The sequence below is a fragment of the Sinohyriopsis cumingii genome, chromosome 18, assembly GCF_028554795.1.
Source record: "Sinohyriopsis cumingii isolate HCF-2022 chromosome 18, ASM2855479v2, whole genome shotgun sequence".
NCBI classification, from domain to species: domain Eukaryota; kingdom Metazoa; phylum Mollusca; class Bivalvia; order Unionida; family Unionidae; genus Sinohyriopsis; species Sinohyriopsis cumingii.
Genome location: NC_142978.1, coordinates 43,134,189 through 43,148,476, shown reverse-complemented (window position 1 = coordinate 43,148,476; position 14,288 = coordinate 43,134,189). Strand labels below are relative to the sequence as shown.

The following is a 14,288-nucleotide window of genomic DNA, read 5'->3' as shown; positions in this document are numbered from 1 at the left end:
TGAATTACTCTTTTACGGATTGCAATTTCAGTAAGAATTTTTAATGAAAGTGCAGTTACCTAGACAAATTATGGAGCTAGATTATTCAAACATAATTTATTCTTAAAACGATTTTTAAAACTGACCATATCAAAAATGAAGAGTTTTGTCATGCTTCATCAGCAAATAATTAGAAATACTGAACAACATTATTGTGTCATCTTCTACAACGTGTTAATTACCTTATCTCAGCTATATTTTCTTAAATTATTGCTCCAATCATTACGGGAAACTCTGTATTTCAAATTCAGTTTTTATTTCTTCATTTAAGTCTGAAATATTTTTATTACAACAATGAATTTTTGTCCTCTCATTTTACAGACACCAGTGCAGCTGTTTCGTTGAAGCCATTGGGTATTCTTCTTTGTACTGTTCTTGCCTTCTTTATGGGAAGGACCACCAAGGAGATATCATCCAACAAGGATATATAGAACATCTGAATATCTAGGTGTATGGGTACTGTAGCAAAGAACATGACACTAGATAGACGCCAAAAGAGGAATGGATGAAATATGGACACAATGTTAAGGTCTGACTGAACTCCAGTTGTACTTTCAGCGACAAGGTTAAAAGACAAATCCTGTTTTCACTATCAGAAACTGATTGTATATCCTTGCACTAATTTTTACGTGGAAATTAAGACAAAATGCAAAATGTAATATGTACAATGATTATAGACCATGCTGCCTTGTGCATATGTGGGTATTATGAGTCTATTAATATTCGCACATCTTACTATTTGTTTGTACCCCTTTGCCGATTTAGAAAACAAAAACGATCAGGGATATAAAAATGCACAAAATTTAGTCATTATAGTCATCGACTTATATTTTCTAACCTGTCGCCAAGAGTCACTAACACTGTCGACTTATCTGCGTTTCAAAGCAAACGGAAGCTCCCGATGTAAACAAGCAGACAGATTGCTCGCTATCCTTTTCTGGTTTCTAGAACAGTCCATTTCAGTATTTTTAAAAAGTCTGCCTTCTGTGTCCAAAACCTGAAATATCTGGTTCTAACAATTCTAAAACAATTGAACAAACAAAGAGGAGGAACTGTTGTATACATGTAATCAAAGAGATGTAACTCGACAATTTTCGGAATTGCTGAGATTATCAAAGACAGTCAACTTCATCACATATGTTGCTTGAAAACAGACTCGCCCATGCAAATATGGTGAACGTGTCACTAAAGAAACTATCCTTTTGTTCGATATGCCAACAAAATGATAGCGTTTGGGACCCGTGGTAACAATCAGGTTATAACTTATAAATCATGAATGAAATATTTAAGTTTTGTGCATATTTGATATCTCTGAAGCCATTTGTTTTCAAATCGGTAGGGGTATGCAAACACTATGCTACAGTGACATGATAGTGTCATTCCATTCACTGATGGAATATAGATTTTTGGGATGTGAGGCTAATTTTATGCTCAGCTTGACAGGAAGAGATCAAACACTTCCTTACTCGTTTCTGCATTATCTCAATGTAAATTCCATGACATGTTTGGGGAAATTTGCAGTGTAGAATTTTATTATTTTGTTCATGAATAATTTGTAATGCTATCAAGGTCACTAAAACATCATCGGTAACAACTTTATATACAATACGTAATATATATTTTATGATCACTTTAATGCTTATGCACTCGTGTTACAATATATGAAAGACAAATCATTTTTTGTGCGGCTGCTTATGCTGTGTTTGAAACATATGTATAATATTATAATTCATAATTGCAATGCAACAGGCACTTTATTGGCTATGACTAAATTAAATTTTAACAAATATAACATTAAAAAGACCGATTTTAGGCAAGGCTCTTAAGTTATTGTTCATGTACATCAGACTCTAATCTCAAACGTAGAATTTCAGACATTCATAATTTGTTTTTGTTAGTGGTTTTTTATTACTAAATGATACCTGCAGAATTAATATAGATAATAAAATATATGTGAAGAATTGGTATAGAACATTAACCATCTTTGAAGCATTAGGATAGATAATAAGAGAGCCATAAAGAAGTAGTGTAAATAATAATAATAATAATAACATGGTTTACAAAACGTTAGCCTTAGTATGACAAAGGAGTTAGAGCTAGAGAATTTGAAGTATTTTCCGAGTACTCAAAATTGTTTACATACTGTTTACAAGTTACATACATTATATAGGAAATACCTGCAAGAAAGAAACCAATCAAACAGTATGCAAACTCTGATATTTTGAATACAGCTTACATCACACTAATGGAACCTGCCAAAACAATCAAGAATTTCAAAACGATATCAAAGAGAGAGTGGATTATGCAGACTAAGATTTCCTCATCACTTTCCAATTCAAATTAATGTTTGAGCTAAAGTTTGCATTCGTTTGATATTTTTAAGCAGAAGATCTCAACTAGGTTTTCATAAAATCTAGCACTGAAACAAAATCCAGACAGGTCAAACTAATATATATATATATACACACACACTTGTTGATTTTAATATTTGGAATTTGTGCTAATTTCCACGTCCTTAAAGAATCTTCAAGGGCTCCAAGATCGCACTGATCTGAAACGGTTTCGAAACTATAGAATTTCTAAAATAATTAGTATTACCAGGAAACATCAGTATTAATTTTAAGCTGCCCTGATTCCTTATCTGTTTATTTCCATGTAGATGTGAGAGTATCAAGATAAATAAAATTGCACATCTGCGAAAAACATTATTGAAGAACACAATAATGTAGTTCATTTGTATATGTTATTCAACGAAACTATCCTGTCAAAAACTGAAAAGATCTGAGTAATCTGTGAATAATATAAAATTGTACGGCATGGATAACGGATCTTATGCTGAATGTGATAATCAAGAAGTGAACTATTGGCATTAATTTGTAGGAAATGTAAACTAGATTTACTCATCCATTTTAGCAAGATGCCAAGATTTATGTGTTAGTAATTCCATGTACCCTTAGGTGTACGAGTTTGTTCCAGTTTTGTTGCAGTGTTATTAACAATGTGGTCTCCGGGAGCGAAATTTGTATTAAATTTTTAAATTTTTAATTTACATCCTCATGCATTTCATTGTTATACTTTATGCATCTGAGATGTAAACAAAGTGGCCACCTAAACTAGGCATCTCATGAATGGGGTTTTATTGTTATAATTAGGTTTACTGAACCTTGAAAGACAGCTTTTATTACTCAATGCCACCATGAAAATGATGCATCTCAGAAATAAGAACGGAGAACAGCAATTTGCATGGAATTCCCCTTCTCTTATTGGTTTAAAAGTATACCTATACTTTTAACTTGAAAAATCAGTGGACACGAACCCAACACATGCAAACTTTCATTTCACGTTTTCTTCAATGATCTGATGCATTGTTTTCATAGTGGCATTTGGCAATAATAGTTAATGCATTTTGTCAGGAGCTATTGAGGTGTGATATACTTCTTGGATTTAATCTAGAAAAAAATAAGAGCAACACTTTCTGAGGAAGAACTGCCTGCCGAACTGACTCTACCAGAGGGAAGAAAATATGGCCTCTGCCTATCTTTGTCTTTATCATATATAGTGTATGATGCTGCAAAATATAAATATTAACATTAAGCTTGTGTGATTTAAATGTATTGTGAATCATATATCCACAGTAAATCAATTGCTGCTTCACTGCATTGCAGCGTTTTGTGCAATCTGATTAATGCTGCTAAATAGTTTTGTCTGACTGATACAACACTCGTGATTGTTGCGCAACAAGAAGAACATTTCAGCATATGAAAGACTTTGAGAATTACCGTTTTAACTTGTAGAATGGGGAAGCATCTTTCAAATATCAGTATTTAATATTAAAAAATTTTTAGTATAAATTGACCAAGTAGAATAGAAATTCTTCAAGCTCAGATATTTTCAAAATGTGGATCTTCTTTAATTTCCGGTTGCTCTAACATTTCAAAATTTAATCTAAATGAGAAATATTTTCATAATTGGACATTTTACAAAATCCTACCAAGCAAAAATGTCCTCCGTCTAATATAATTTTTTAAACTGATTGTTAGACAAAGTGAGCAATTTTTTAATGACTAGACTTCTTAATTTATTATAGAATTTAATTGTATAAAGAACTGAGTAAACCTGTAATTATCGTAGCTTTGTATCTTTATGTGTTTGTTTCCTTCTCATGCCTGAACAAATTGTAATTATTTCTCTAAAACACAATTTTTATTATTTTTATTTTTATTGTTCTTTATATTTTGACTTCCACGTTGTAATACAATAATTTCTGCATTCATCTTTTGTACCTTTGTAATAAGTATCCTTTCCTCTTGTATTGTCCAAATGATGTTAGAATAAATGCATGTCTAAGTAATTAGTTTTTACTTACTTCTCTTGTAGCGCATAATATGATTCAACTGCGCTTGTGGGAATTAGACACACAATATGGTTTTTCTTTTCCAAATTTAATTTAACTCCAATTCTTCTAGTTATACGTGCAGACTTCCGCAACACTATGGCTAACCCGAGCTTATTAATGATCCTAGCGGACTTCATAGAAAGCATTTCGCGTAGACCTTTCCAGATTTACTGTAGAACTAAACTTATGGACTCATTGTATTAACTACAGATATAAATATAACCTAGTATAGACACAAAATGCACAAAACCTAAATTATATAACCAAAATTATAGCAACGTATCCATCCTCCACACACACACACACACTACTTTGCAACACTGAGTATGAATTAGAATTTCCAAAAATTTTATATAAGTGGGAAAACTACTTGTAAAATATATCTTTATGAGCTAATTCATTCCTAATTTAAACTGTAACTACTTAAATCTGTTTTAAGCACTTTACATCGACTTAGAGAGCTACAAATTGCAAAACTAATGCTCACAAAACTAAATGTTTTACTAGAAATGGAAACTTGCTATCATTAACTTGTTGTACGTCTTACTCTACAAACACACAATCCTTCCAATATAATGGGTTATTCGTTTAAGTTGCCTATCCGCCTGAATTGTAGTTGAACACCACTACGACAGAGTGGCAATAGATAATACAACATTTAGTATAAATCACAACCACTAAATGTGACAGAAAATAAAGATTTACCCCTCTACCCTAAATATATGATAATTAAATTTATCAAACGAATTCTGAGAATTGTATATAACTGTATCCTCTCTTCTAAAACCTAGGTAAACACAATACCACCTTAAAATAACTACAGTTTAGCACTATAATACTTCCATGATTCTACCATATCAACTGTGAATGAACTCCTGTGAACTAAGGTAGAGACGTTTCACCCCACCCCAATAATTTGTTCCATGTTGCAGGTAATAATGACTTTTTAACACAATAACATGCATTAAAATATTTAGCACATTATTGTACTTCTGACTTAATGTAGAAAACATAAATTCATCCAGCACTTTGTTGGTATTTCAGCACCAGAACACGAGTTTAATTAGACAAGACTTGTTCAAGTTACGACATGAATAAAAAGTGGACTTTAAGTGGAAAAGTTCAGAGGTCAGGGTCAAACTAAGCAAATAAGCAAATTTCACTATATTTTATCATAATCATAATCTGTGCACGAGGACTATTATGGAAGGTTAGTTCTATAATGCAAGATGTCGACGCTGATATTTTCAGGAGAGGGGCGACGTCTTAATGTCTGTATAGGTGTGCTGTGTTTCGTGTCGCGAGGTCCGATCTTGCAACTACAGGCCAAATTTTCAAGCCGCCCTCTTACTCTTGGCAACCTATACTGACACTGCTTTACAGCTTGATATTGTAATTGCTTTTGTTGCACTATACACTGTCTTTTTCAAATCCTGGAACAATCAAATGGGTGCCCTTTCAAAGTCCGTTGGTATATAGTTAAACTGGGTGAAGAGACAAGTTTCTTTAGCAAAAGTAATCTAATCACTTTCAGTACAGAAATTGTTCTTTTTGCCTTTCTTTAGGATTGATTTGACCTTTTTAAGAGTACGTTTATCACCTTAATACTCAGATTTCTTTTTTCTCCAGTGCGTGAGCCTTCTGCAAACTTGTATAGTATTTCCTTTCCCGAATGGGACCTTCCATTTACAAACGCAATCTTTCATCGATGAGTCACATTTCCTTTCCCGAATAGGACCTTCCATTTACAAATGTAATCTTTCATCGATGAGTTACATTGAGCACTTCTTCTTCAGTAAACGTTTGCACAAAGTAAATTGTAAATGACAGTTGGTTTAGCATTGAATTGGCAATCAGGCCGGCTGGATTGGTGTATCCTTGAGTAAATGGCACTTTGCTCCCATTTCCTTGGCATGATAGAGTATGGTGCTGAAAATGAAATTGAAAAACAAGCAACATTCTCGTATCGTATAAACAACGTTTAGTTGTTTCTTTAGATCCCTTCTTGTGTAGAATATGATGATAAATACAGAACAGTCATGGACGATAGCTGATTTGGAGCTGCAGTGCAGAACGCGTTCAGAGAGCACCAGATAAAATCTATTTAATTTATCGTTTAAGAAATACTGAAGACGAAAACGTTGCATTGTCTCTTTTAATAACCTTCGATATTATTTTTCTCATTCGGTGCTTTGCAAGAATTATTTTGTGGTGTGAAAATCTTCTTAACCAGCATCCATAATCAACACAGGAGATGATGCTTCTTTAGTTCTTGCTTTAGATTCCTTCTTGTGGTGTACAATATGAAGACAAATAAAGAACAGTCGTGGACGAAAGTTTATTGGAGCTGATATGCAGAACGCATTCAGACAGAAACTGTTAAAATCCGAGTAAATCTATTTAATTCATCATTTAAGAGATACTAAAGAACAAAAAAGGTACATCGTCTCTTTTATCAGTATCTTCTTCATTCAATCCTTTTCAAGGATTTGTCGTGGTTTGAAAATCTTCTTAATCAGCATCCGTAATCAACAAAGAAATAGGTGCTTCTTTTGTTCTATGGATATTCAAAACAGCAGATTTACTCATCGGTGGAGGTTTTCCTGTTCAAACTTCAAGGAATATTCATATGCTATCTTTCTTACATAGTTACTCATTCAAATTATGTGACACTATTTTAAAAGCAATTTTAACATCAATATATATATATATATATATATATATATATATATATATATATATATATATATATATATATATATATATATATATATATATATAACAGGATTATAAATTCAGATAGACCAAAAGAGCGCATGGTATGATTTATTTACCATTGTCTGTTCGTCCGTTCATGAGCAACACGTTTGTTATCGCTGCTCCTCCTGAACTAATTCTATGTTTGCCTTGCGACTTTACATTCACATTCTTGCCATGGTCTAGTTGGTCCTAAAAATAAAAGGTGCTGGTCCGGACATACAATATGGCTGACACAATGGCCATCTTGAAAATCCTGTTACCACTACCACAAAATGGGTTGACCATGTGGCGGAGTGGTCTAAAGCGCTCACCTATACCGATTTACTACCTCTGTTCGCGTGGGTTAGAGTCTCATGCTTGGTCAGTGTTAATAATGGTCCTTACCGGGGTTTGTCCCGGGGTTCATACTCCATCAGATATGCTGGCCGCATTGTATTAGCTGTCTTTCGCTGAGAAATCTAATCATAAACACAAACACCAACGATGGTTAAGTACACGTATGGACAGATATGAAATACTTCAAACTGAATTCATCTGTAACCGCCAGTGTCTGGTTTGTGGGCCAGAGCCTGCCTATTTACAATTGCTGTTATTTGACTCCATCCAATATAATAATCATATATAATAAATAAGTACAATCTAGACTCGCGCCCTGTTATGATGTTAGATATATGTTTATCAAAACCAAGTTTTGTCATCTGTTGTTTCCTCTGCTTTACTGGTCAGCAGTTTTTTGTAATTTGTAAGACAACATTCTACCCGGGGATGTGCAGGCACGTGAGCGATTTCTTCTTTCACGTATTGTTTTGTTGCAATATTAGCATTATTAACATAATCTTTGATAAACGCAACCGACACACTGCTGTCTGTTATTAAATCATTGTATGTGAGCTCCCGTGCACCCAGCCGTGCTTGTATTGATACAGTTGATTTCCATACCTGGATAAATGCTTAACAACTTCAACTGGTGGCGCAAGTTCATACGAGTCCAAATACAAATTATGTTGCGGTGTTACAACGTATGCGACTTACTGAATAACAGTGCCTGTTGATGAATCCAGATTGACGATGCCAGTTTTAGTTGTGCGTGGCACCATCGCTGCAAGCTCATCTCGTATAAAAACACCAAGAAAATGTTTGGCCGATTTTACCATGGCGAGCAAATCATGACTGGACAATGGGCACTTGAGAAACTCCACTTCCATCAAAGGCGCAATCTTCTGCGACCAGGTATTCGAAGATCTCTCCAAGGTATTCGACGACTCGTGTCTGGCAATCGAAGGCTTCTTCCGTAGTTATACGCCCTCCAACCGCCTTTTTCAAAGCCATTCCTGATGCAGTTCTGGCAGCCCCTAACGCTGGAATGGCTGCAAGGAATGGAAGTATTCCACCAGTCGTTTGTTTTTGTGTTACCACTGACTTGGATAACTTTAATATTGCCGAGGTGTTTTGTGTTTGGCCGCATTAAGCTGAAAAGGCTGTGTTTGTGTCCACCGCACGGGAACATTTCCATCTAATTTTGCCAGTGAAAGTTTTAGTGTGGACCCACAATTGTTTTTGATTGTGTTTATTTTTTTTGTACGCATATTTTCAGTAAGGTCGACCATCACTTCGTAATAGGACATTATTAATTTTAAAAAATACCTAACATGTTTAATTATGACCTTTCGACAGATGCTTCACTTTCATTCGACCAACTGCACACTACGACAACAGTGTCTTGTCGTTAAGTATCACAACATGCCATCAATAGCGACCACCAACATCACTTACACGTGCATGAAAATACAACAATTACAGATGTTCCAGTGAAAAGTAATAAATTGGGTACAGTATAATGAAGTCATGTTGAAAAATATGCAAGCTAGTATCAATGTTTTGATCCGGTCATATATGACCACAGATTGTGATATGCACGTTCAGTATGACTGGTTGTAAATTTATGTCGAAATTCTTCAGGAGGTTCTAATTCACCGTTTAACCGAAAAGAAACCGCAGTCACTTCCAAGTGTCAAATATAATGTTGCTATGAGTTTGGACACTGTCTCGATTTCTAAGTAAAAGCGCCAAAAACACATGCTTTGGTGGAATGAGATAATGTTGGGTACATATTTGCCAAGTAAATTGTCCCATAATAGCAGCTGGTGGGTAGTTGTCTGTGGTATGCGTGAGAAATGGCAACGTTGAAGTGGTTCCCGACTGCGTAAATAGCTACAAAGCTGATTTTTTTAATGAACGTGATAATACAGACATCCACAATGTTAATATTTCTAATATAACTCTACATCAGCAGCTGTACCAAGCGAAATTGCATCGTTGGCATTGTTCTTGCGGGTGAATGTGTGTGTTTGGCTCGAAAATAACCTTGGGAACATCTCTGCAAAAATCAAATATGTGCCCGGGAGGAATTGAGTACGCAAATCGTAATGAGTCTCCACGAAGTTGCCCTTGACGCTGAGCAAATCCACCACTGAAAGTGCCGTTAAGGTCACCACTACAGATGGTACATCTGCATCATTAGCAGGGATGGAATGCGTTTTTTTTCCTCTAATTGAGTACTGTTGAGACTCTGCATTATCAGATGTTTTCATTGATAAACATCCTTGTTGAACCAGCTGTTCTTGTGTAACAATCGCTATATCTGGCAAGCGCAATAGTCGTCGTGGCCTCATAAAAAGAATGACCTTACTTGTTGCAGGCGGCATTGATTATGTCGATGGTAATGCATCTGGAACCGTCTTTGATGGTGCCCGTCTTATTTTTTGCCATAATCGATCAGACGCCCAGCGCGATTGTCATTGTTGTTGTTGTTACATTTCAGATCGATCTCTAACGTACTGATATATCGTAACTGTTTCATCGGTCAACCACGAACCCGTCTTCATCTACAAGAGAAAAACAAATATTTGTCAGCAGATTATTACGGCATGTAAGTTACACAGGTGCTGCGGGTGTAGACAATATCATGTCACCTGGTTCCACGATTGGCGAAATTCGAGTAGAATATAACATTGGGAGACAAGCTTGTCGTTTCAGGCCTGTTTTCGTAGGTACCACGGATGACGTCACAAGTTAAATTAACCTGGGTTGTTGAAGTTGTCCTCACAATGTATGACACGACATCATATCACACACGCACGAATTGTTAATCCTCTGAAATCTGGCTAGCCACACATAACACTGGCCTCATGGACGGCTGTGCAATATCAATTGTATTACGACTGAGATTCAATGGCGATAACATAACTTAGTGTGGATTCATGGGCACATAATGAAAATGGCAGAATTAGTCTCCACCAAAATTATTTTTCTACTTTCTTCAATAATCGATTATATGACGCACACACGAGAGGGAAGTTCAATAGCATGCCAGTTCGCGCCAGTGTCTGCTGAAAATGCGAATTAATTGTTCGCGGGCAAACCAAAAAATGTTTATGATCGGATATTAGGCCAACTTTAAGAAGATCTCAGTGATGTTAATGTGATCTCAAGTGTGCGCAACTCCCCAGCAGTAACACTGAATTCTGGTTTTAAAAAATAACATAGTATTTAATGTGTTGGTATAAAGCAAATTGATATACCAGTACTAATGTGAGGGTGAAAGGTCTTTCTAATTGAGAAATTTTGTCGATAGCCTGTTTATTTTTGGGTATTTTGTCAGGATCATAAACTGCGATCGCTTCACTCCTGGTTATTAGTGCATCTATTTATATTTTATTGTTTTTGTGATGGTATCTTCTTGTGATTATGCAACCATGGGTGTTTGTGGTTTTGATTTGTTTGCGCGAGCTTTATAGTATTCACAAACAGATCTACAAGGCTGGCAGAGTTGATGACGTGATTTGACTCTGATAGCAAATTTCAGACAGAATCGTGCCCCTAGGACATCTCGTAATATTTGCATATGTGTTCTACAATATTCATAATGGTATGTTCTGGCGCAGAGTTCGTATTTCCCAAGGCAGACACATTTGCATTTATTGGGTCCCATATTCACATATTCTAGTAAATAACTGAAATATGACATTTGCTTTTGGTATGATTTTTTCGTAGTTGTTTTATTTTTTGACTGGAATTTTTTTCCAAAAGTTGGATTTGGCCTGGGCGTGTTTCACAAGATTTTGTTTGGCCACCGCGCGTTAGCATACGTGACAAGTGTCAAACATGTGAATAAACTTCTACAGCCATAATTACTGCGATCGAACATTTTACTGAAAATACTTCCCCTGGCACATAAATCTCGTATCTACAATAAACCCGCTATCGAGTTGCATTCCTTTTGTTCGAGAATGAGGTACTGATGAACAAAGAAATGTAGATGGTTTTTATTTGCTGTAAATATTTCATTTAACCCATCCAAATATCAAAAGTATGCAAGTAATTCCTGATTCATCCACACCATATTAATTTTGCAACAAACAAACAACCAATATAAGTTAAATCCACTTAGTTCAAGAAGAGCACCGTGATCGATACATTAATCCATTAATCCCAAACCAACGTTTAGTAGTCTTTTATGTAGGCTCTATTATGGCATGATGGAATTGGAATACTGATTTACCATCGAGTTCCGCTAACACTGATCTTTGGTTAATGTATGGGGGCGGTATCTAAATTTACTGAGCCAAAACTATTTTCATATTCGACTTCCATGACCTTGAACTCAAAATTGAATTGTTTCTTTCTGACCCTAAATGTGAACAATCAACAAAGTGCGATAAACGAACATTCCTTATTGTACACAATCCCTATTTATTTTAGTCACAATCAGGCTGTCCTTTGACCTTCCTCCAAGTGCAAGCCATCCACAAAATGTAGTTCAGGCCATATATATGTGTGTGTGTGTGTGTGTGTGTGTGTGTGTGTGTGTGTGTGTGATTTTTTTTGTTTTAGGCTGAATATCTCATACATCTGAATTGTTGTAATATAAATGTATTTTAATACATATAAAACAACAATACATGTACAACTACTGAATGGTGTTTGTCATTGTAAAGACAAAGTTATGTAAGACATTTAAAGAATTATCTGTTCCATCCGTCTATAATCCAAGAATTAAAATGAGTATTGTAGTTCCATAGAGATGGTGAGATATGGTTATTACTAATATTCGTGTAATCATGGAAAGCACACACTTTCTGGTTAATTCTTAAGACTAAAGACATAATAGTTTACCAACATAGCAGATGTACTGTTCAATTTTAAGAGACTTAATGGCAAACAAAGACTATTGTTATAACTAATTACTAATTTTATTTGACCTCACATCCTTGTAGCATAATATATTCAAAAATATTTTCTAAATAATTGTTGAAAGAGGTATAGGTCTTCAATAGAAGGATAAATCGATAAATAGAACTTTCATGAAATCGTCTATAAATAAGAATTACGTTCAAACATACAATCTGAAAATGTTCTACATGCAAAATTATTTTACCCAAGACAATCTGCCACTCCCCCCCCCCACTTGGTGGGGTTGGGTAGTTATGGCACGTTCCATCTCAGACAATGAAATAAGTTCAATAAAACAAGAAGGGGACTTGCATAAAAATATATGAATACTGCGGTTTGTTCCGTCATCAGGTGCGAATCCCTCCGAGTGGTCTAGCGCACTCGACTTTACTGATCAGTGCCATCTCACCTCTATCCGCGTGGGTTAGAGTCGGCCAGTATGGGTATGTGAGAAAGCTTACCAGTAGCTTGCCATGGGTAGGTGGCAGTTCCTGGGATTTTCCCGGATTTTCCACCACCACTTGCATGTTCTTAAAAATAGCATTATAAACTCAACAACAAAACCAATATAGTTGAACGGTTTTTGGATACATTCATTGTAGCATGACACGGTTACCAGGTTTGGATTTCCTCCCTCAGAATTTACCAGATTTGGACAAAGTTGTTACTGTATCTGTGTAAAATCCCATCGGCTTCATATGGTCAGGATTACTGCAACATTGACCATTACAGACGGATGCTCAACAAGGATCATTTTTTTAAATAAGAATGTATATTGTTTTTCGTCGGCAATTAAGTCTGACTAATTTACGATATATTTAAAAGATAAATAAATCTGATCACGTGGACATGAATTAAAAACCGGGAAGTGACTCAGCATCCATAGTCAGTAAAGGAGGGCAATGGTCGGACCCTATCTGAGTATGAATTATTTTCATATCATTTATAGGCGAATGAGTTGATTCTGTAGAGACACGGTGATCCATCCAATAGACAATATGGTGCAAGTCACTGAGAAGAGTAAACTTTGCTGTGAGTTCTACCATGCTGTGAGTTGCTGTGAGTTCTACCATAATTTTCTTAGTCCGATATGACATTACCATATTTTTACACAATCTTGCCCATCATATACATTTCTGTCGAATTGACTCAATGTGCGCATGTCAGAGAACGCTGCTTTTCCTATGATATACTTGAATGCCGTGTCGGAAACTGATGTGTTAATGGTATTATCTCATTTCCAATATAGTTTTTATGTGATGGTTTGAATACAAATCCAGGATTATTGAAGCCGTTGTTCTGCAAAGCGTTAACCACCTTTGCAAAGGTTTTTATCGTTTTCCAAGATACAATCAATTTTAATATAATCGTACTGTGATTTAATTCACCATCATCGGAAATATTATTATTCAGGATTTCTGATGTTGAAGCCCAAACAAAGGAGCGGGCATTGTTTACACAAATCAGAATACAACGTCGCATTGAACTGGGTTCGAAGTATCGACATGAGATGGCAATGCACTTGTGACTAACGATGATATCTGAATGTATCGTAATAAATGATGCACTGTACTTACAAAATCAGCAGAGATATGCTTTGGAATATGTACTATATGCTGTATAGTTCCCATGTCCTTCAATAAAACTGACACGTTCACATTCTTGTATGATACAGAGGGCAACTTTGGTAGATCTAAGGCACTAATGCTTCATGTATCATTTTGGTTTGTGAACAGAAATAGTTTCAGAATAATACTATTGTAACAGAGTGAACTTTGAAAGAATGGCAACACATCACTGAGCAAAGCTTGTCATTGTCAGCGTAACGTGTAACAATTAACACTGACGTACGGGCTAGGTC

General features: G+C 35.5%; 1 protein-coding gene across 1 annotated transcript in view; it reads left to right on the top strand.

Moving 5' to 3' along the window:
• Positions 1-4,370, top strand: part of LOC149776504 (uncharacterized) — a 50,058-nt gene extending 45,688 nt beyond the window's left edge. Inside the window, exon 7 of the mRNA XM_089940936.1 lies at positions 361-4,370. Within this exon, the coding sequence (XP_089797062.1) occupies positions 361-470 (110 nt within the window). The 3' untranslated portion in view covers positions 471-4,370. The remainder of the gene's footprint in view (positions 1-360) is intronic.
• The last annotated feature ends 9,918 nt before the right edge of the window (positions 4,371-14,288 follow it).